Here is a 21445-nt window from a genome sequence, read left to right as displayed (position 1 = left end):
ATTAGGGGTGCCCAATTACTTTTATTATAATTAATTTCAATGTTAGCCAAGAATAGATTCAATCAACTTAAGTATTAATTTAATGATAGTGTCCACAGATTTCGAAGGTAATGTTTTCTGGTTTTTGGGGTACGCCACAGTCTGCAAAGTTAGTGACATAGGTGAACAGGAATAATGCTCCCATCTGGACTCTGACATATTAGGAAAGTTCAAACCTTTGGTTTAACTGGTAACTGATATATGACAGATAATAAATGAAGTGACTGCACTAAAAGTAGGAAGAGGCTGGGATGGGGCTTAGGTGACAGAATGTGTGCCTAGCATACACAAAACACTGAGTTTGATCACCAGCACCCCCAAAAAATCATGCTTGTAATCCCAGTATACAGAAGGTCAGAAGTTCAAGGTCAGCAGCAGCAGCATAGGGAGTTCCAAGAGAATCTAACCCTCTGCAAGACACGAGACCTTGTCTCAATATAAGAATAGACAACAAAATGTAGGAGAAAACAACTCCCCAAAATGTGTTATCATTTAAAATAGGGATGATGGGCTATCATAGCATATAAGACATCAGAAGAATGTAAATAATTTTTTAATCCTCAAATACACTAAACTAAGTGCCATATTTTAAAGGTAAAAGTACTAGGAAAATGTTTAAAACGAAGAGACATGAAATAGATGTGCCCGTTAGACCGTGGTTCCTTTAATGGCCAGTATAGATTGTCTCTGTCTTAAACTCAGCTCTCTGCAGCCCCTATCTGGCCTGCATATTAATGAAGAAAATGAATACCTCTCTAAAATTTTCAGCCACAGCATCTCCATTAAAAAAAAAATCAATTCTCTCCCACACTTCATGAATACAGACCAGGGCCTGCTCCCAGCAGTGTGTGCTAGCATTAATTATGATTAAGAGGGGGAACCTGGCCATCTATTGCTAACTCCCCTGCTACACCTCCTTGCACACCCAAACTCACTGTGTCACTCTTTTCCATTATTTTTAATGGGTCCTGATTCAAAGCATGTGTGGGCTGTGCAATTACTGCTTGGCTAGACTGTACCATAGTTCCTCTGATGTCTTACTGACTCGGAATCAGAAAGGCATTCCAAGGATGGGGAGGGGTTCCGTGCTCCACCACACTGGACCTAACTCATCTTACCAAGTCTCCAGGTAGTCCTGTTTCCTCTCTTTCCTGGGGCACTTTCTAATGAAGATTTTATCTGTAGAATAGTCGTCGGCTGATGCAATGTTGGATCAGAGAATTTTTTGCTGTCACCTCGTCTGAGCCAGAGAAATCTGCTGCCCTAGTCTCTACCCCAATCTCACAGGCACACAAACCTGCATATTTGACAGATGCTCACACAGTCAGTCTAGTCTCAAAAACTGTTTGGTCTTTCTTAGCCAAGAAATTAGCTCATTTCCCTGTAGATAATAATCATAGGACTCTGGCTTTCTTTTATTTTTAATTTTTTTGTTATTTGTTTGCTTTTGTTTTTTCACTTTCAGTGGGATAATATTCATGGTAAGAGGGAAAGCTTGGAGGAGGGTGGAGTCCATCAGTGAATGTTACCAATGGTGTGCCCTCCTGCTTGCTCATCAGTAGACAAGCACAGGACTTGGACATGAGGGCCTGCCCTGGGGAGTTTATTGCCTATGGCAATAATCTATTCATGACCACACCCATAAAATAAAATCAAAGCCAGCCTGCCCTTACATTCTGGAAGGATTAAAAATGGAGGAATGGAGTTGCATTGCTATTGCTGTTAAATCAACACGATTTTATTTCCGTTACGATGCATCTGCTGCACTATGGTTTTCGGCACATTTTTGGAGACTGGAACAAGAAAGCTAAGAAGTCATATGAATTTTCAATACTAATAAAAGCTCACATGCTAAACAATTCTGACCCTTTAAGAGATGGAGAAAGTGGGGTGGAGGGTGTTTCAAAGGGTTGCCTCTGACACAGAGGGCACTCCAAGCAGAGCCACACCATGCATAGAAAGCTCATGACTTTGTGGCAAGCTGTGACACTTCTTCTCCACGTGCTATGGCACTCCTTCTGATTTCCCAACCTTCTTCCAAGGCTTCCTTTGACAGTCCTCTGCTGCTATCTGTGAGCTCATGCTCCCAGCACCATTTTTATCTCTGTGAATAAACCCAAAACATTTAAGAGCTCGGCAAGAACTTCAATGAGAATTTTCTCCAATCGTCTTCCAGTTTGAAAAATACAAAATTCAAATATTAGAAAAAAAGCCCAAGATACGAGCCAGGGAGATAGTTTAGCCAATAAAGAACATTGTATGCAGGTATGCAGACAAAAATTCAGTCCCCAGTACCCATGCAAAAGCCTGCCACAGTATAGAATACGTGTAATCTGAACACTGGCAGGTGAGACAGGCAGATTCTTGCAGCTCACCGCCCAATCCCTTAGCCTAATCTGTAAACCTGAGGTCCCAGTGAGAGATGCTCTCCAAAGTTGACCTTGCACGCACATATGCACGCGCATGCACGCGCGCGCATGCACACACAAACACACACACACACACACACACACACTTCACCACGTATCTGATTATACAGGATGAAAGATGGGAGCATGGTCTCCCCATCTGTTCAGGCTTGTCTGTGCTGCTGCTGATCCCCACAGCTGGACCACTTTCCTCACATCACTTACTGGCTGTACTCACCCTCGCTCCTGAACTTCCAAGGGACTCTGGGAGTATCACAGTATAAATAAGCCTCCCTATCTCCTCTCGGAGCAATTTATATAGTAGAATAGAGATAGAGCCAAGGATTAATGGCTTACATTCTCCTTCCTGACTAACCATGGAAAGAAAAATAACCCATTCCATTTCATCAATGTGGAGAAATCAGAGGCCATGGCTGATTTGACACCACCAAAATGAGCTATGTGATGTGTAAAGTGTGTGTTTAAAATGTGTGTTCTCCAATGGATATGGAAGATTATTTGTGAAAATACACAAAGGCTATGTGAATATCTTTGCAAGTCTTTCTCTCATGTAGAAAGAACTCTTACCGGCATTCCTCTAAACACCCAAACCACTTCTTAAAATACTTTCAAGCATAAGGAAGCTCTGGCTTTGTTTACGTGGTCCACCTCCATCCTCTGCTATGTCCTCTGTTTTGCCTTTTTTGACCATCTTCGCTGCCTTACCCTTGCACGAGTGGACAAAGGGATTTATCCTCCCCACCATTCTGAATGTGTTGCTGAATCCCACTGAGGCAGAAGTGAGTAACTGGGTAAAAGTGCTTTGTGTTACGAATAAGTCCTAGCCTTTGTCAAGAAAGCAAGAGGCCCTTAGGAAAGAAGCAGAAAGAGCTGATAGGCGAAAACAGAGATCCTGCAAACAGCTGAGACTAATGAAAACAGAAAGGAATTAACAAGAGGAACGTTAATTCAAAAGAAATTAGAAAATTATGTCAAAGAGCTTGTGAACTGGGAGGTGGAGCTAGATAGATCGCTACGAGGAAATAACGAGTAGACAGAGTGTAAAGAACATACAAACTCAAAGGAAGGAGGTGCCCTCCCTGCTCCCATGATCTTATGGAAGAGCCAAGGTCATGGTAGATTTAAAATGGCAAAGGGGAAATTTAAGAACCCTTTCCAAGGGTTGGGGATTTAGCTCAGTGGTAGAGCGCTTGCCTAGGAAGCGCAAGGCCCTGGGTTCGGTCCCCAGCTCCGGAAAAAAAAAGAACAAAAAAAAAAAAAAAAAAAAGAACCCTTTCCAAGCCTTGAGATCCAGTGAGGCTCTCTCTGAGATCCAGCCCAGCCTCCCAAGGTAACACAAACTGATTCCCAGAGAACCAGAGTTTGTTTTTGTTTTGTTATTCTATAAGATTAAAGCAACATTTTTTTTAAAAAGAAGCCCTTGACAGACTAAAATTCAGTAAGCTCAGGAGGCTAATGTTTTACAAAGCAAAGCTCTGAACGGACCCTGGTGTTAGGCAGTAAGTAGTGGGACTCCATTTCTGCTGTATGCTATACTTAAGCAAGGCAGCTGGAACCCTGGAAAAACAGAGGCTGTGTACAGGTCCACCCAAGCCCACCTCTTCACCAGATGCCTTATCATGTCCAAGGAGACATTTGATCAGATGGAGCCTCGGGTTCTTTGTCTGTGAAACAAAGAGGCTATCCTATACCTTGCACGATTGTTTGACACTGAACCACAAAAATTATGTTCCCATCCTTCCTGTCTACTGGAGAAAGACCCCACGTGCTACATGTAACACCTGAGGCAAGAGTAGGCTACAAAAAAAGTGCCATCTATAATGCAGATTATACTCAAAAAGTTAAAGTAGTAAGTAACATTTTTAACCATGAAAATGTTCCTAATCATATCTCTCCAAACAATTGTTGATGCCTTTGTTTGATCCTCTGAGATTCAAAGTGTTAAAAAAAATCTAGCTTGATTTTTTTAAATTCCACACAACATAGGAGGTAGAGGTACACACAGGGGGTCATGGCAATGTGAGTGTCTGTATTCAGACAGATCCCCTAGTTGTGAGGCATTAATGGCTCCCAAAACTACTATTTGAATCTCTGCATGTTGGCTGAAAAAAATGCTCTTTTTTTTTATAAGCCTTTGACTTTGACTGTTTGGGAGCATTTATGGCCCGATCATACATAACATAAACATCAATCTGATTTCTTATTTCTTTGCAAATTCAATTATTTCTAATTACATAAAGGCATCATTGATCAAGGAAGCATAAAAACAAATAGAGGAGAATTTAATCTCTTAAATAAGCTTGTATACTTTAAGGAATAATTAAGCGTTATTGTATTTAGTACATGCAGACATCTTTGTTGTTGATAGCTGGGCCAATGTTAAGGGAAATAAATACCTTAGTCCCATCATGCTACAGATTGATATGGTTTGAATTAGAAATTTTGAACTCTATTTTAACATACCTCTCTGTATCACTGTCTTTCTTACTATCTTTCTTTTCTTTTCTTCTTTCTTTCTTTCTTTCTTCCTTTCTTTCTGTCTGTCTGTCTCTCTGTGTCTCTCCCACCTTCCTTCCTTCTTTCTCTCTGACTCCCCCTTCTCTTTCTCTCCCTCTCTCCCTCCCTCTCTCTGTTTCTGCCTCTCTTTGTCTCCCTCTCTCCCCTCACTCTCTCTGTTTCTGTCTCTCCCCCTCCCTCCCCCCCCATATCTCTGCAGGCCTGGAAATGGACTTTGGGCCCTGTGGTCTTGTATGCGTGTGAAATAATAATTAGGTTCTGGAGATCTCACCAAGAAGTTGTCATTACCAAGGTATGTGTGTAGCTTTATGTCTGAATAAAAGCCTGAGTGTAGATGAAAATTTTTTATTAGCCCAAGTTTTTAATTTGCCATTTTTATTGCAGAACTGCCTGTAATTTAGAGGTTCATCTTCTGGTCTAATAATTGCTTGTATCGGGAGCATCTTTCAGTGTGACCAATTTTACTGGAGACAGGGATCAAGGCTCCATGCTGGTATTCAGAATTCTGATAAAGGCTTATAGTATGGCATCGGAGTTAGTCATATTTCTCTTTATTATGGTTTCTCTCTCATGAGGAAAAGACAGGAAACTACTAAGAATGCTTTACACTGACCGTAGTAACTTCAAATAGCACACATCGGTGGGATTTCCCAAACATGCCAGCACCATCGCATCCACACAGCTTCAAGCATATACATTCTTACCGGGAGCTGAGCACATGCTGGGAATGCCACCACAGGTTCAGAGTCTCAAGGGATGCTATAAGGTTCAAGATGGCAATGGTGCAGTGTCATGCTGTTCTATCCTGCTCAGTGGTGTGTACCTTGGAGGGACTTCTCTGCCTTGCTCTTCAAACTTGTGGCTCTTTTGTTTTTACTTCATGCTGGAGGAAGATAGGAACAGATGGCCAGATAAAACGTACCCTGCAGGTTAACAAAAATACAAAGCATGCTACCCCATCCTGAGTGTTAGCTAGTGCAGTTTTAACAGAATGCTATGCACCCTTCACTGTCACATTGAAAGAGGATGGAAGGCCTTCCTATTTCTGCTTTTATGGGTTTCCATGTTACTGAGCTCAAGCTTAGAACCACAGGAGGTCAATCCAGACTGGAACAAGTGGGGGAACTTAGATCTGTCAGGAGGAAGACATTTAGTAGTTCCTTCAGAGGCAGTGTCAGGAGGGCGAGCAGAAATCTGGAACTAAAGATTAAAATGCTGTGAGGGACACTTCACATGGAAAAGTGTCGTACCAGTGTTCACGTGCTTGGTGGTGTTCTCATATGCATTTACCTCAGAAGACGTGAAGGTGTGCAGATAGTTTTTCATAAAGCAATGGATATATATGAAAGACAAATGCTCCTTCCCTCAGAGGAATTGTTAGTGTAAAGTTCTTGGAGAAACTTCACAGAGCCTCCCTATACCAAAAGCTCAGCACCAAGACATTCTTTAGTCAAACCGAACAAATGAAACATTTTGAGGAGATACGATAGATCATTATTTTTTTCCCCTCAGCATGAAGAAAATCCCAAATTATTGCCAGATTTTTGTTAAGTGAAGATGATATGCTAACTATTTTAATAAGCTCAAGTAAAATTATGGGATATTCATCCATGACCGCTTATATTCAATTCGGAATGGTTAGCTGGGCTCAGGGATGCTTGGTCACGTGGGGCATGGAGTCATGTGCCCGCCATATTGCTTCCTTGCACAGTTATTAAAAGTCAAGCGCAGCACCCTGCACAATGAACTCTATTATCACCTAAATTGCAAGTCTAGGTATGAAAGTGGTGACAAATTATACATCAAAAATTAAAAAGCCAATTAAAGACTTTGCATGGAATGAAGAATGTGCTCTCGTTGTTTTACCTGAATGAGAATCCCATCGGCTATCTTGCTCTGCTGTAGGTGGTGAGTCACCCATCTGCAGTCCTGGAACTTCACATGAAGAAGCGTGACTTCAAGATGGCGCCCGGACAGTACATCTTTATCCAGTGCCCATCCATCTCCCCGCTGGAGTGGCACCCCTTCACTCTCACGTCTGCTCCCCAGGAGGACTTCTTCAGTGTACACATCCGAGCCTCAGGAGACTGGACAGAGGCGTTACTGAAGGCATTTGGAGCAGAGGGACAGGCTCCCAGTGAGCTCTGTAGCATGCCGAGGTGAGACGACCAGGTCACTGTTATAGTCAAGCTGTGCTACTTCAAACGAGGAAAAGATTTAAATGCATGAATAAACTGTTCAATTTGGCAATAGCTTTATATTAAGCTGCAAACTTGAGTTCGTTTAAAAAAATTGAGAGTCTTCATCAAATGTATAATTTAGGAGAAGCAAGTACATTTCTGTAAAAATAAATAAATGTTCAACAAAAGTAGGAAGTGATCCAGGGAGAAGGAAGAGTTTCCTTTCCAGATCCAAAAGAAGCACTAGTCTAATTATGTACAGCCTGTCATGAGTCAGAAAGCTCCCTCTGCAAGCTCTCTCCCACCACAGACTGAGGTTTTAGCCTGTGTTTGCAAAGGTTGGTCTCCAGAAGAAGGAGAGTCTATTCTGCTCATGCTGGACTTAACCCATACCATTCCTGTATGACTGCAGAGTAACATATAAGAAACTTACATAGAGACACTTCATTTCTGCAGCACTCTTTCCAGATACACAATATAAGGTCCTAGAGTCAGGACTTCTTTATACGAATCAGAGGCATGATTCTGGCCATACCACTACCCTATTCAGAAAAGCCTACACGTTTGACCCAAGTCACTGTGTGAATGATCATGCCTTGCCTCCTTTAAGTGAACACACAAGTTAATTCCCACTCCTATAGGACTATCCAACAGTACTTGAAGTCCGTGGGTAGGGCCCCCCAAAACAAGAAAACGGGGCTGGACAGATGGCCCAGTGGTTAGGAGCACTGACTGCTCTTCCAGAAGTGCTGAGTTCAATTCCCAGCAACCACGTAGTGGCTCACAACCATCTGTAATGGGATCCAATGCCCTCTTCTGGTGTGTCTGAAAACAGCTACAGTGTACTCATATAAATAAAATAAATAAATCTTTTTTTCAAAGATGAGAAAAATGCATTAGAAACAAAATATTTTAATGAGGCATGAGAAAAATTATGCCTACTTATGCCATTCTTGGGGGACACTGGGCACCACATGTTTATTTAGTTAAAAACAGAGTGGTACATAAGTAAGTACATGGGAGTTCCTGCAGATGGGATGCTGCCATCATCCTGCTGTATCACCAGGGCCTACAAAGATGTCAGACACATAAAGATAACATAACAGATAGAAGTTCACACCTTCACCCAATGTACATCCTTTAGCTCTTTTAACTCTTGGGATTACAAAGTAAGCGCCATTGCAAGGGTAAACATGAGATGAAATTATCCCTCCCCAGAGAAGGCAGAACTGTAAACATGTCACGTTGGCTCTCTCTAGGGGTGGAATAAATGATGCCTTCCTATCAAAGACAAGTGGTGAAGGATAAGCAATGCTGTTGAGTTCCAAGATTAAAAATTAAAAAACTGAAAATACCTAAAATCAGAAACAAATGTAGAAGGAATAGGAGATCTCAATCTCTCTCTCTCTCTCTCTCTCTCTCTCTCTCTCTCTCTCTCTCTCTCTCTCACACACACACACACACACACACACACACACACACACACACACACACACACCACATACACTCACGACAATGCAATTCAGTGTATTTATCCTTGCTTCTGCTCTGTGTGTATCCAGGTACTTGGCCTGTCAAACGCCCTTCCCTTGGCTAATCAATTACTTCTCAGTCAATCTACAGAAAGCACTGTGTGCTGCTTCTTGCCTGTGGAGTGACACTGGGACATCTGACATGATCTGGTCACCAGGGCCTTGAACACATCTGCTCCATCCCCTTGTCCATCATTGATATAACCCTCTTAGCCTCCCTAGTTTTCTATAACTGATAGATTGAAATTAAATGTGCTTACTTTCTAGAATATGATTTTGAAGTAGATGTACGTTGTGTGTGTGCACACATTGAGTTTATATCTGTCCATTATGTTTCATATGTGCATTATGTTTATGTATGTTCATTATATTAATCTAGTGAATATACTGCTTTACAGTTAACACTGTCACAATGAGAATACTTAATGTCTCCTCACTTTGCATTGTTTAAGATTATAATACATAGTCACTGATTATGGTCACCTTGCTATACAATGTGATCTCTTCAAAGCACCCTTCCTATGTGGCTGTACTTATGTTCCCTTTATGACATCTTTCACTCCACTCTACCGAATCCCAACCCTCCCCACCTAACCATCATTCTACTGTTTAATTCCATGAGAAAAAAAATTTTTAAATTATACTTAAATGGGAGATCACAGTAACTCTTAATATTCTGCATAGGGTTAGCTATTATGTTCAATAATGACCCTGGCACAATACGTAAATGCCCAGAAAGAGTTACCATAGTTGGTTGCAAGTAAGAATGGTAAAGTGCCCCAAAGATACCAATGGAAGTGTTGGTATCCCCTCATGTTATGAAGCACCAAGAAGCAAGAAAGATCAATAACCTCCTACTTCACATTAAAATCCTGGGGTCCAAACCAAAGAGGTGGCATGTGAGTAACCTCAACAGCTAGAACTTATCCAGGACCAGGAGATGGTTCTGCAGGTAAAGAGTTTGCCATGTAAATATGCAGACGCACATTCATATCCCCAGGACCCACATAAATACTGGGTTAGCAGGGCAGCTCACTCACAAACCCCGTGCTCAGGGAATAAAGACGGGAAATCCTGGAGCCAGCCAGCTAGTCAGACTAGCCAAATCTGTGAGCTGTTAGTTCAAATTTAAGATCCAACGTAGATATACAAGATGGAGAAGCCACCTGACGTCAACCGCTAGCCTCTACAGGCATGCACAAACACATGCACGCATACCAACACATATGCAGGCACACATACTCCCATGTCCACACATAGTCACAGCACACATACTCCCATGTACACACATAGTCACAGCACACATACTCCCATGTACATACTTAGTCACAGCACACATACTCCCGTGTACACACATAGTCACAGCACACATACTATAAAGTGAAAGAAAAACATTCCAAAGATTACCTTTTCCAATTGTAAGGATGAGAGAAATGTAGTCCACCCCTCCAAAATAAATCAAATAATGAAGTGTCAAAGCTTGATACATAGGAAAGAAGATATAAAATATATTTTAAAGAGGGCAAAAGGTAAGATCCTCACAGATTTCAGTGAAGAATTGTCTCAAACTGAACCCTGCCCCTGGTATGACAAAAGTGCCTTGCGAGTTGACATCAGAGTATGAACAGGCCTCAGACAGGAGCACAGAAGAGCTCTCAATCCTAAATAATTAAGCATATATATATATATATCTTATATATTTTTTTCTGTAGATTGCTTCTGATTTTACTATGTCAATCCATGAGCATGGGAAATCTTCTCGTTTTCTGATGTTTTCCTCTGTCATTGGATGCCCTTTCTCTTACCTTGACTGCTTAGCTGGACCTCACTGGGAGAGGATGTGTCTAGTCCTGCTGGGACTAAATGTCCCAGGGTGGGGTGGTACCCAGGGGAGGCTCCCCTTCTCCTCAGAGAAGAAGAAAGAACAATTAGGGAAAGAAGTTTAAGGGTGGAGTGAAGAGGAGAGAAGGCAGGGGGCTGTGATCAGGATGTAAAGTGAATGGAAAAATAAATTATTGAAAAACTAATGGGGCAAAAAAAAGAAAGTTATATGTATTTCTGTAGGGTTTGAGACATAGGTCTCCTCTGAATTTAATTGCTATATTTTTAAAAATTTGTGTCAAATAAATCACTGGTTATTAATTATAAAAATAACCAACAATAAGATGTCTTAACGGATAAAGTCTTTGTTGTCTATTTATCTAATTATTTATAAAATAATCTAAGTGGGCTAAGATACTAGCACATTCTGGTTAATGACCTTTTATTTTTATTCTTTGATTTCCATATATCAATATGTAATTAAGCCTTATTAATTAAGATTAACTCAAGGAGAGTTCATTTGAATTATTAGGAAGTCTGGGATATAGAATATTTTTAAATAAATCCATTTGAACCTTCATGAACACATACTAAAGCCCAAATGGGCTAACCCCCACCCCCACCATCCAGGTGACAGGTTCTCCTCAGAGACTGGTTAGGAATGACTTAGAAACCTTTCCATTAGCATATCTCTGTTCATATGTAAATGTGTACTTTTGGAATAGTAGGAGTTATTTAATACATTCTACCTACTTAAATGCTCTAAATATCTCCCTTTACAATTGATTCAGCAAATTATTATTGAACAGCTCCAGACTGGGTCGTTAGCAGGGCACCAAATAGGCAATGAGCAAAAATAGACCTGTTTCCCACATCCATAGACCTGGAGGCTTAGAGGTCACGATAAACATGACTAAATCTCGAGCACCTACAGTACAGATGCTAATATTCAACTACAGTAAGGAAGGGTAGGTGAGGGAATTTCTCCCAGTCACAGAGCTCCAGGGAGACTTGCCTGGGGAAATACAGGATTAACAGGACCTAGAGGACAGGTGTCATGTATGCAAGTAAGGAGAGAGCAGAAATTACAGCTACGTATTCTATAGGAAAGATGTTGTATGTTAGAAGACAATACTGTGCAGTATTTAGGTAATACAAGAAAAGCCAACATGGAGAATCGGGGAAAAGAAACTGGGAAGAACCCAAGTGGCCAGACTGTGTAAGAACATCTTATTTATTTTAAAAGTATGTTTTACCATTGAAAAAAAATTGCTAAGGAGAGAGAAAACATTTTTTACTGCCCCTGGGCTGATGAGCATAAAGGATGAGGTTTACAAGTTGTACTTAACTGACAAATTATTTCAAAATTATATTTATTTTGGACAAACCACCTCCATTAGACTAAAAAGATATAAATATATAATAACATGCAAACAAATGGAAATGTGGGGTGTGGGGTGTGGGGGGTCACCATGAAAAGAAAAGACAATTTTTCTAAGCCTCCTTGGAGTATCTCCTTTGGCTTCGATTGGCAGCTGAGGGAAAGACCGTCATGGAGGCTCCTCCTGCAGGCTTCATGATGCTCACAGTTAACAGGAGCTCCCAGAACTCTAAAAGCAGCAAGCCATGTTGATATGGAAGAGTAGATGGCAAGATGTGCCTTCCGGGAACAGCCCCTAGCTGTCTGAATAGAGTGTCGTGTGTGTGTGTGTGTGTGTGTGTGTGTGTGTGTGTGTGTGTGTGTGTACTCATGTGTGAGTCTGTGCACGTGAGTACACATGTTCATGGAAGACTGGAAGTCAATGTCAGGTTGCCTCCTTAATTACTTCTCTACTCATTTCTTTTGAGACAGAGTTTTTCATTTGCCTGAAATGTGCCTTTAGGATAGACTGGCTTGCCAGACAGCTACAAGGATCTGCCTGTCTCTGTTTTCCCTAGCCTGGGATTACGAGCTTGCTACCATGCTTGACTATTTATACAGGTTCAGGCACTGAACAGAACTAACCAATTTGTCCAATCCCCCTCCCCAAAGAGAGAATCTTTAAATGACCCAGTAACCTCCAGCCCATATTTGCTGACCCACCCAATGAAAGCTTGGGATGTCTTTGTGTCCAAGAGGGAAACATTCAGAAGATCAACCGAACTGCATTATATGATTCCAGACTGGCAGTGGACGGGCCCTTCGGAGGCTCTCTGGCAGATGTATTTCACTACCCTGTGAGCGTGTGCATTGCAACAGGAATTGGAGTCACCCCCTTCGCCTCTCTTCTGAAGTCTGTGTGGTATAAGTGTTGTGAATCACAGAGTCTGCCTGGACTGAGCAAGGTATGGAAAAATCACTAGGTCACCCTTCCATGGAGTGAAAGGTTCAACACCCTTATATCTCTCCTCTGCCGATTCTTGGGGAGGATTTTAATTAACTATGAGGGATAAACTCAAGGATCCTTAACTATACTTATGTTCTTAAAAATCTCCATTCAGTGTTACATTTATGAGCAGGGTTATGTCTAATCTTGTTAAAGATGACAAGACATAAATTTTATTGCTTCATTGCCATTACAGGACATGTAATTGCTCATCTCGATAAAATGTGGACAGGCTGCAAATGGCTATGTGACTGGGCTGCAGTTAGTCACATTAACAGGCAGCTTCCTCCTCGCCTCTTTAGCTCCATTCAGTGGTTGCAGGTATCCAATTCCACCTCTTCCTTCCGTGGCCTCTACTGATAGACCTTGTTATCCTTCTCACAATGGTGTTGGCACATGGTACCAAATCCCCCTTTGTGATTCCTTGTATGTCCTTGAACTAAGCTTCTCCATTCCTTTGTCCTGTCCAGTATGAGACACCATCTCATGCTTTGACCCTGTCAGGGTAAAATGAACCTTCTCTTCCATCCTTTGAGAGTTTGATAATTGGCAGACACATTAACAGAAGAAAAGATACACGAATTTATTGATGCATAGGCTGATAAGAACCTTACAAAGTCCAAAACTCAAAGAGAAGCCAGGTGGTTGAAGCTTTGATAACCCTTTCTTTGGCTCCTATGGTCAATTTGACAGTTAGTGATTTGGGGGAGAGATGGATGAGCCTAAAGAACAAATACTTAGAAAAAAGCTCACTTATATTCTGCCTATGGCGTCAACTCCATATTCTCCATGAGACTTGGTATTTTGGAAAATCCAGCCTCTAGGTCAACAGCAGAGTTACACAGAAAGACCCTTCTCTCCCCTCAGAAGTGACAACGTGGGGCAGTCGATGAAGATCAGGGATGGTTCTCCTCAGCTCAGAGCACTCATCCTGCTGATATGCCACACTCTGGACTTTCGTTCTCTGAACCTAAACCCTCTTAAGATCTTCATGGGGTACTTAAATAGCAGAGAAAAGTTGGATGTTTGTCTTAGGGTTGCTAATGCCATGACAAAATAATATGACTGAAAGCAGCTTGAGGAGGAAAAGATTTGTTTCAGGTTAAAGTTCCATGTAATAGTCCACCATGAAGAAAGTCAAGGCAGGAAGTCAGGGGAACCTGGAGTCAGGACCTGAAGCAGGAGCAATTCTGTTTACTGGCTTGCTCACCCAGGACTATATATCCACCCACAGTGCACTGTGCCCTCCCACATCAGTCATAAATTAGGAAAATAGGGAACAAATTTGCTCACAGGCCAAGCCAGTGGGAACATTTTCTCAATTGAGATTTCCTCTGACAAATTAACTCCAGCTTGTATCAAGTTGGAAAAAAAGCTAGCCAGCACAACCTGTGAACATAATGTATGGAAACGCATGAGGAAGCAGGCACTTGGTGAGTTTAGAGCTAATCCTGGCCGGCCCGTATCTGCTCTGTGTGGCCCTTGGTCATGGGTTCCTACTGGACCTAAGGAAGATGCTAAAGTCAATAAGTGGATCCCAGTGTAAGTCATTACTTCTTCATACCGCTCTGAATAACTGTCGAGAAACAAGGGAAGGAGCACTTACTTTGGATCACAATTGAGGATTTAGTCCATCATGGTAAGGAAAATGTGGCAGTGAGTGGCCCTGAGGCACTGAGAGAACACAAGAGCTGCTTACTCGTATTTAACAGACCAGGAAGCCCAGTCTGTAAAGGAAGCTGGACCCAGCCTTAAGCTCCTCCCCCAACCCAACTCTTCTAGGAAGGTCCAACCTCCCAAAGATTCCACAACCTCTTAAAACAGCTAAGGTCCGAGCATTCAAACACATGAGCTTGTAGAAAGCATTTTACATTCCTCCTGCAACACAGTGTCTGTTCTATGGGATGTTAGGTGTATGGTGTGATCTGCTAAAAGGAATTCTGTGGCCAAATAACACCTAAGAAACGCTCCTTCAACATCATATTCTAGAAGATTGGCGTTTTCTGCCACCTTTTCAGACTGGGTCTGCAGAAAAAGAATCCTAGGAAGTCTTGCTCCACCCATTCTTCCGAACCCCATTTAGCCATCGAACCTTCCTTCATCAGCTACCAACTCAGGAACTGTGTTCTGTCAAGTACTGAGAAAAATGTAACCCAAAGACCCAAAAACTGGTGTCTTCCCCACTAAGAAAGAAGAGGCAAATTGACTACCTCCTCAGATCCAAAGTGACAGATGCTGGACGTTTGTTTTTCCTTTGGTCTTGGAGATGATCTTCACAGCTGGGGACTAGGTGTCAGAACACCAGATCCTGCAAGTAACATTTCACACTCAAGACTACAGCACAGTATAAGAATTAAAGTTCTTTCACAACCTGATGTTTATAAAGAGTAGAGGGACCTTTGCAAAAATATACACAGACAATCAGAGGCAGGATCCAGGTCTGTCTAGTTCTTTATATACCATAGAATCAGCACAGAGTAGACATGACACTATAGGACCTCTCTCTCTCTCTCTCTCTCTCTCTCTCTTTCTCTCTCTCTCTCTCTCTCTCTCTCACACACACACACACACACACACACACACACATACACAGAGAGAGACACACACAGCAAGAAAGCAAGAGCATGTGTGTCTGTGTGTGTCTGTGTGTGTGTGTGTGTGCGCGTGCACACACACATGCATGCCCGTGTGAATGCACACGTTCCTGTAAGTGCACCTGTAGATTCAAGTTTCAACTACAGGTGCCTCTGTGCCCGACACGTGCATCAGGGCAGAGTAAAGACCCAGACACCAGCTCCAGGCATCTCTACTCTCTGTTTGAGACTCTCCTGAGCGGGCTATCTTTCCTGTCAGCTTCTAGGGAACCATCTACCTTACTGGGACCACAGGTACACACTGTGCTACTGGCTTTTTCTGGGTAACTGGCCTCAGACCCTCACACCTGCAAGCTAATCTTGACTGACTAAGCCAACTCCTCAGCACCACTGTTACTGACCAGAGAGCCTGTATCTGAATTCTGCTCTCCCAGATGCTTTGCCTGACAGCTATCACTAAAGAAACACTACCTGCATTGCCTCCACTCACCTCTTTAGACTGGAATTCCTATTCCATCCAATGGAGAAGAAAGAATCCATATCAAATGTGGAGTACATTTTTTTAAGGAAGAATACTGTGAAATGCAGAAATGCTGTTCTGCTAGTAACTACCAGATCCAGCCTAGAGTTGCTGAGAATTCTCTACCCAGACAGTATAGAGCTGGGCATTGTACATATTTCACAATCACATGGCTTTTTAAAGTAATTTTTTTATTTTCATTTTACAGAAGACAAAATAAAACACCAATCTCAAAGCTAACAAGAATAATAGATTAGATTGTCTTGATTAAAATAACTAATACCCTCACTTTACCATTGGAGGATACAAAACACAGAGTCAGCAGATGGTCAGCAGAACTAGAATTTGGATCTAGGTCCTTTTGGTACCCAAGCCACTCACTTGTAATTGTTATTTTTTCATTATCAAATTGTGATGGGGTGGGGCCAAGGCATGCATGTGGCGGTCAGGGGACAGCTATTGAGAGTTGGTTATCTGTATCCACCGTGGGCCGCAGGAATCAGACCCATATCATCAGACTTACACCACAAGCACTTGCACCTGCAGATGCACCCGATGGCCCCATGCCTTTCTTTCCTTCACAACCAGTTTAGCAAGGTGAGAAGAGTAGCTACTATACTGTAGGTTTGAATCTCAGAGCGAGGCCTTGTTCATCATGGTCTTGCAGTCTACCAAGTAAAACCCACCTGTAGAGGGGGCTTGCTGTCTCCCAGTTTCCATGACACCCGAGTCACATCATGCTTCACACAGAGAGGGTATAACACGTGAGCCTCACTTTCACTTGCCCACTCACGCAACATATATTCAGCACCTACTATAAGCCAGATTCTCTTGTGCCGACACGTTAAGCCTCTCGCATCTGCCATGGGGACCCAGCACACAACTGACTTAAAATAACTTCTCTGCTCCCCACCTCCCTTCTCCTCCTTTGCACTGTCCTACTCTCTAGCTTGTCTTAGCTAGCTCCCTTTCTTGTCTTAACATTCATAGAGCAATCTTATTGCTCTGAACACACTCTGAGCGCTATAAAATCGACCTATCCTCTTCATTAGTCAATGCATAGTGCCTGTTTGCACTGGTGAGCCACTGGGTCAGCACCAGGGTGTACGATTCTGATTTCCACTTCAATACTCTGTTAAAAGAAGTGGCATTCTCATACTATTCAAAGGTTAGGCTGACATTATGCTTAAGACCTAACTTCTAAGGGTTGGTCTGCCTTGCCGCAGGGTTAAGATGTTTCTGCTCTTTGAAGCTGTTTTGTGTGCATGTGCACATGCACGTGTGTGTGTGCATACGTGCATATATACATACATACACGTAGATTCATGTGTACATGTGTGCATGTGTGTGTGCGTGCATGTGTGTATGTGCAGCTATCATTGGGTTTATGCAACTAACATTTGTCAGGGCTGCCTGCCTGCTTTCGAGACATAAGTACTGTTCCTTTCTTCCACTGAACTGACAGCCTCTGGGTAATTTTGAAAGTGAAGCAGAGCAAAGTGGTGTGTATTTATCTAACAGCATCTTCACAATTTTAGGTCTAGGCCACAGCTTCCAGACTGTTCTCGTTCATTACAGGCAGAGAGAAACATAGCATAGAAACTCAGAGCTGAAATTTTCAGTGTAAATTGTCAGCTGCGGTTAAGTAGGATTTCTATCCTCTGGATAAAAAAAAAAAAAAAAAAAAGAATCTGGCATACGCATTTTCATGTTCAAGCGTTGTTGTAACTGTACAGCGGAGAGAAGTTGCTGCAGCTTTTCTCCAGTGTTACTATTATCTTCTCCTTCTCCTCCTCCCCCTCCTCCTCCTCCTCACCCTCCTCCCCCTCCTCCTCCTCCTCCCCCTCCTCCTCCTCCTCCTCCTATTGACTTTCTGAGACAGGACTTCTCACTGTAGTCCAGATTGGCCTGGAACTCACTACATGGCCCAGGCTGGCCCCAAGCATCCAGCAATTATCTTGCCTCTGCCTCTTAAGTTCTAAGATTCCAGGTGTAAGTCACTACATTCAGCTACACCGTAGCATCTTCTCCCTTGCTATGTAATTCTAAAATCCTTCTTGGGAAAGGCAGTATCCTAACCAAAAAGGTAGAGAGGTTGGTTCTTTGGCTGATATAATGAAGAACTGTCTACTTGAAACAAACGTTTTAAAATGTCTTTGTTTCTGACTTGGTATTTCAACATATAAAGTGGGTTGGGAAGATCATTCAGGGGACAAAGTGTTTGTCACACAGGTATAAGGACTTGAGTTTGAGCTCCCAGAGCCCCAGAAATCCAAGCCTGGTCATGGGTGTCTAGAATTCCATTGTTCCTACTGTGAGATGGGAGGCGGAGATGTTCAAGGGTCAGCTCACCTAGAGTATGGAGTGACAAACCAGAGATGCTGATAGTTAACAACTTAGAAGGTGAAAAGCTGAGGTAAGATCTCTGACCTCCACACACACTCATGCATCTTCACTCATACACACAAACACCAACACATGCATACACATGATGATGGTGGTGGTGGTGGTGATGGTAGTGGCGTCAGTGTCAGCAGTGATGATGATAATTTAAAATAATAAGATGGAGAGTGAATAAGAAGGGACAAATAACCTATGGAGGAAAATTATCCATAAGCATAATGGCGGATTGCTTGGAAAAGGTGAAATAGAAGTTGTTCTGCATTGAAGAGCTATTTTTAGCACAGAAGAGTAACCATCACTAGATTGAAGAGAGACAAGAGCGGTGGCCCTGTGGGGGGAGGGAAGAGGTGAGAGTTGGCGAGAAGACTCTGGTGCAACCTGAAGGAAGCCATGTGCTCAGAGTGTAAAGGCCCTGTGGTGGTAAAAGTCTTCCGATTCCTGGCTAACGGCTGTGATTAATTCTACATCACACCCAATTTGTGAGAAGAACTCTTGAAAAAAGTTAGGACAGTTTGCTTGTGCAAACTGTCAAGATGATGAATGAAATAGGCGTGTGTGAATGGGGAGGGGAGGAGGCTGCTGACATGGATATATCGGCTTACACATTTCAGTTCTCTTAGTATCACCTCCGTGTAGACGGCTCCGAGGGAAGTGCCAACTGGGAGATTTGGTTCATTTTCTTAACTGCATATGTAATCTTCAGAATACAACAAAATAGATTATAGAAAAGCTGAGATAATCTAATTCCTTCATAATTGTCTCTCTTCATCAGCTCAATAATAGATAACAGTGATAATGGGTATTTATAGTGTGTCCTGCGCAAAATGGCCTTTGGGTTCCCAACCTAATATAATAAACAGATAATTCAAATAAAAAGACAGCACAGGCCAGTGGGAGCAAGGCAAGGAGGCCAAGAAAGACAAAAATCCATACTCTGCTTAAAGATATTAATAAAACAAAGAAGGGCCTGCTCCCTTTTCTAATGAATGAAAAATGCATTTAATTTCATCCATTTACTTTGAGAAATTATTTACTTGTACTCTCCATCACACTGGAGCTCTGGCCACCCCTGGAATTGATCACCTCTTGTAGTCACAGAAGTGAACAATCAATTGAGCAGGGTGGCCAAGGCCGTGTTTGCCTCTCCTAAGCCTAGGTAGGCACCCCACTTTCATTAGGTGACCTCAAAAGACTCCAGTGTCCCACTAGGCCTTACTCTTGTCCTATGGGAAGATGGCAGCCCTAACCCTTGCAGTGCCTTGATTTATTACACGTATAAGCTTTGGTGACTATTCTCCTCGTATAAGAAAAGATTTAAATAAAATATATCTTTTAAGAGCTCCCTTTATTGATCTCAGTTCTCAAATTAAACATAGCCCAGTAAGTCCCTAAGGAGTCTTCCCGAAGCTTGTCTCAAATCCATGGCCTTTCATTACCTTCACACAGTAGATGGAGTAGCTGAGTTTATGTTTGTTTTTAATGTGAGCGCGCGCGCGCACGTGTGTGTGTGTGTGTGTGTGTGTGTGTGTGTGTGTGTGTGTGTACCAAGGAGAGAAGCAGTTGTACCAGTTGTACCATTTGTAATAAAGTAAGTGCCACGACACCCAGCTGCATCTCACTTGATTTCGGTGACTTTGAGTATTCGTGGGATACTGGCCCACCATCAAGATAATCACTGGTGAATGCTTCCAGCAGGATTAATAACTGTAATTACAATGGTCACAAAGATGTCTAGTCATGGGTCAGATGACAAAATAGTAATAAAGTTCTGAGATAGATAACGTGCAGAATAGCGGCTTTAAGAAAAAGAATCTTATGGGCAGGAAAATGATTTACAATAGCTGATCTCAGTCTTATTAATATACCATAAAATAATTTTATAATTTTATTGCTTTAAAGTGGTACATTTTACATGTTGGAAAGTCTTATAAAAAGTTTTTTTTTTACTTTTTTGTCTCTGTTATATTCATTCAGGATTACTCTGACAGTAACAACAGCAGAATAGAACCTGGGAGATAATAGCAGCCATTTACTGGGGAGATGGTACATTTTCTAAATGGCATTGCAGTCTCTGTCTTTCCAGGGATAAACATTCTTATTTTTCACAATTGTTGCTATGCAGAGTCTCCATCCCAAACTGGCATGAAGCTTCCCTGTGTTCTGTGTCTTTTGCCCAGTGTAGAGACAAAGCTGCCTGTATGGAAGTGGGTCCCAGTGCTACCCACTGTCTTCTTCCTTGGGAAGAGACCGTGGGCAAAGTAGCAAGATGATTCCCCCTGCGGAATGCTGCCACAGGGATTAAGCACATACGGAGCCTGGGGTGCATTTTCTCTAGTGAAGGGATCCTCTTGAAAAAGTAAGTCATTCGATTCATACCGAAGTTTCAATTCTAAGACTCAAAATCAAGTCTCTCAGTGGCCATCTCTAAAATTATTTATTAGATAATGAGAAAAAGACCAAGAAAGGCCAGTGTCCCTGTTTGCTCTGTCTTATAAATACATTGTGCCTACTTCTCTCACTTCTCCAGTGACAGGAAGTGACTACCAATAGCGGCGAATATCTTAGCAGCTACAGTTTGCCTCAGACACTGAGCAGAAGCTTGACAGACTATACTATCTATTCTCACAGAAATATCATGAGTGGTGCTATGTTTATGGACATTTTGTCCGCACAGTAAAAGAGGGTTTAGCTAAACACCCTGCCCAGTTCCACAGCCCCCGCATGGTGAAGCCAGGATCCAAGGACAGGTCACAAAACCTGGGGCCCACATTGTGTTTAGTGGCAGTGTTGTGCTTCTTTCTCTATCTGTGTCCTCCTGGACACTCTCCTTCTTTGCAGTGGGTTATAATAAATACCTTCCCCATTTGTTCTTGGTTAATCAATTTGGGGCCTAAAGAATCGCATTGTTATATATGACTTCTAAGATGGTATACCCCGGAAATATTATACTCTGACTGGAGAATCCATGAGGCCAAATAGAAAGATAAATTAGCAGCCTTTCCTTTCTTATTTTATTTGTTTATAAATAATTTGTTTTGCGAAGA

The 21445-nt window shown here is 42.2% G+C and overlaps 1 protein-coding gene and 1 long non-coding RNA gene across 3 annotated transcripts in view; one reads left to right on the top strand and one right to left on the bottom strand.

The window, feature by feature from the left end:
- The window catches only part of LOC120099111 (uncharacterized), a 34280-nt gene extending 26804 nt beyond the window's left edge, over positions 1-7476 (bottom strand). The window contains exons 1-3 of one of the 2 annotated variants that reach the window (XR_015645270.1): positions 6852-7177; positions 5690-5868; positions 1756-2143 (exon numbers count right to left, since the gene is read on the bottom strand). This is a non-coding gene — a long non-coding RNA (uncharacterized LOC120099111). Of the gene's footprint in view, positions 1-1755; positions 2144-5689; positions 5869-6851 lie in introns of those variants that run through there. The other variant, XR_015645259.1, reaches the window with a different exon arrangement.
- Nox3 (NADPH oxidase 3) overlaps positions 1-21445 on the top strand; it is a 64841-nt gene that overhangs the window by 17847 nt on the left and 25549 nt on the right. The window contains exons 8-10 of the mRNA NM_001004216.1: positions 5185-5277; positions 6891-7144; positions 12681-12843. Of these exons, the coding sequence (NP_001004216.1) occupies positions 5185-5277; positions 6891-7144; positions 12681-12843 (510 nt within the window). The remainder of the gene's footprint in view (positions 1-5184; positions 5278-6890; positions 7145-12680; positions 12844-21445) is intronic.

The sequence above is a fragment of the Rattus norvegicus genome, chromosome 1 (assembly GCF_021556685.1).
Source record: "Rattus norvegicus strain SHRSP/BbbUtx chromosome 1, alternate assembly SHRSP_T2T, whole genome shotgun sequence".
Classification (NCBI taxonomy): Eukaryota; Metazoa; Chordata; class Mammalia; order Rodentia; family Muridae; genus Rattus; species Rattus norvegicus.
This window is presented reverse-complemented; position numbering and strand designations above follow the sequence as displayed.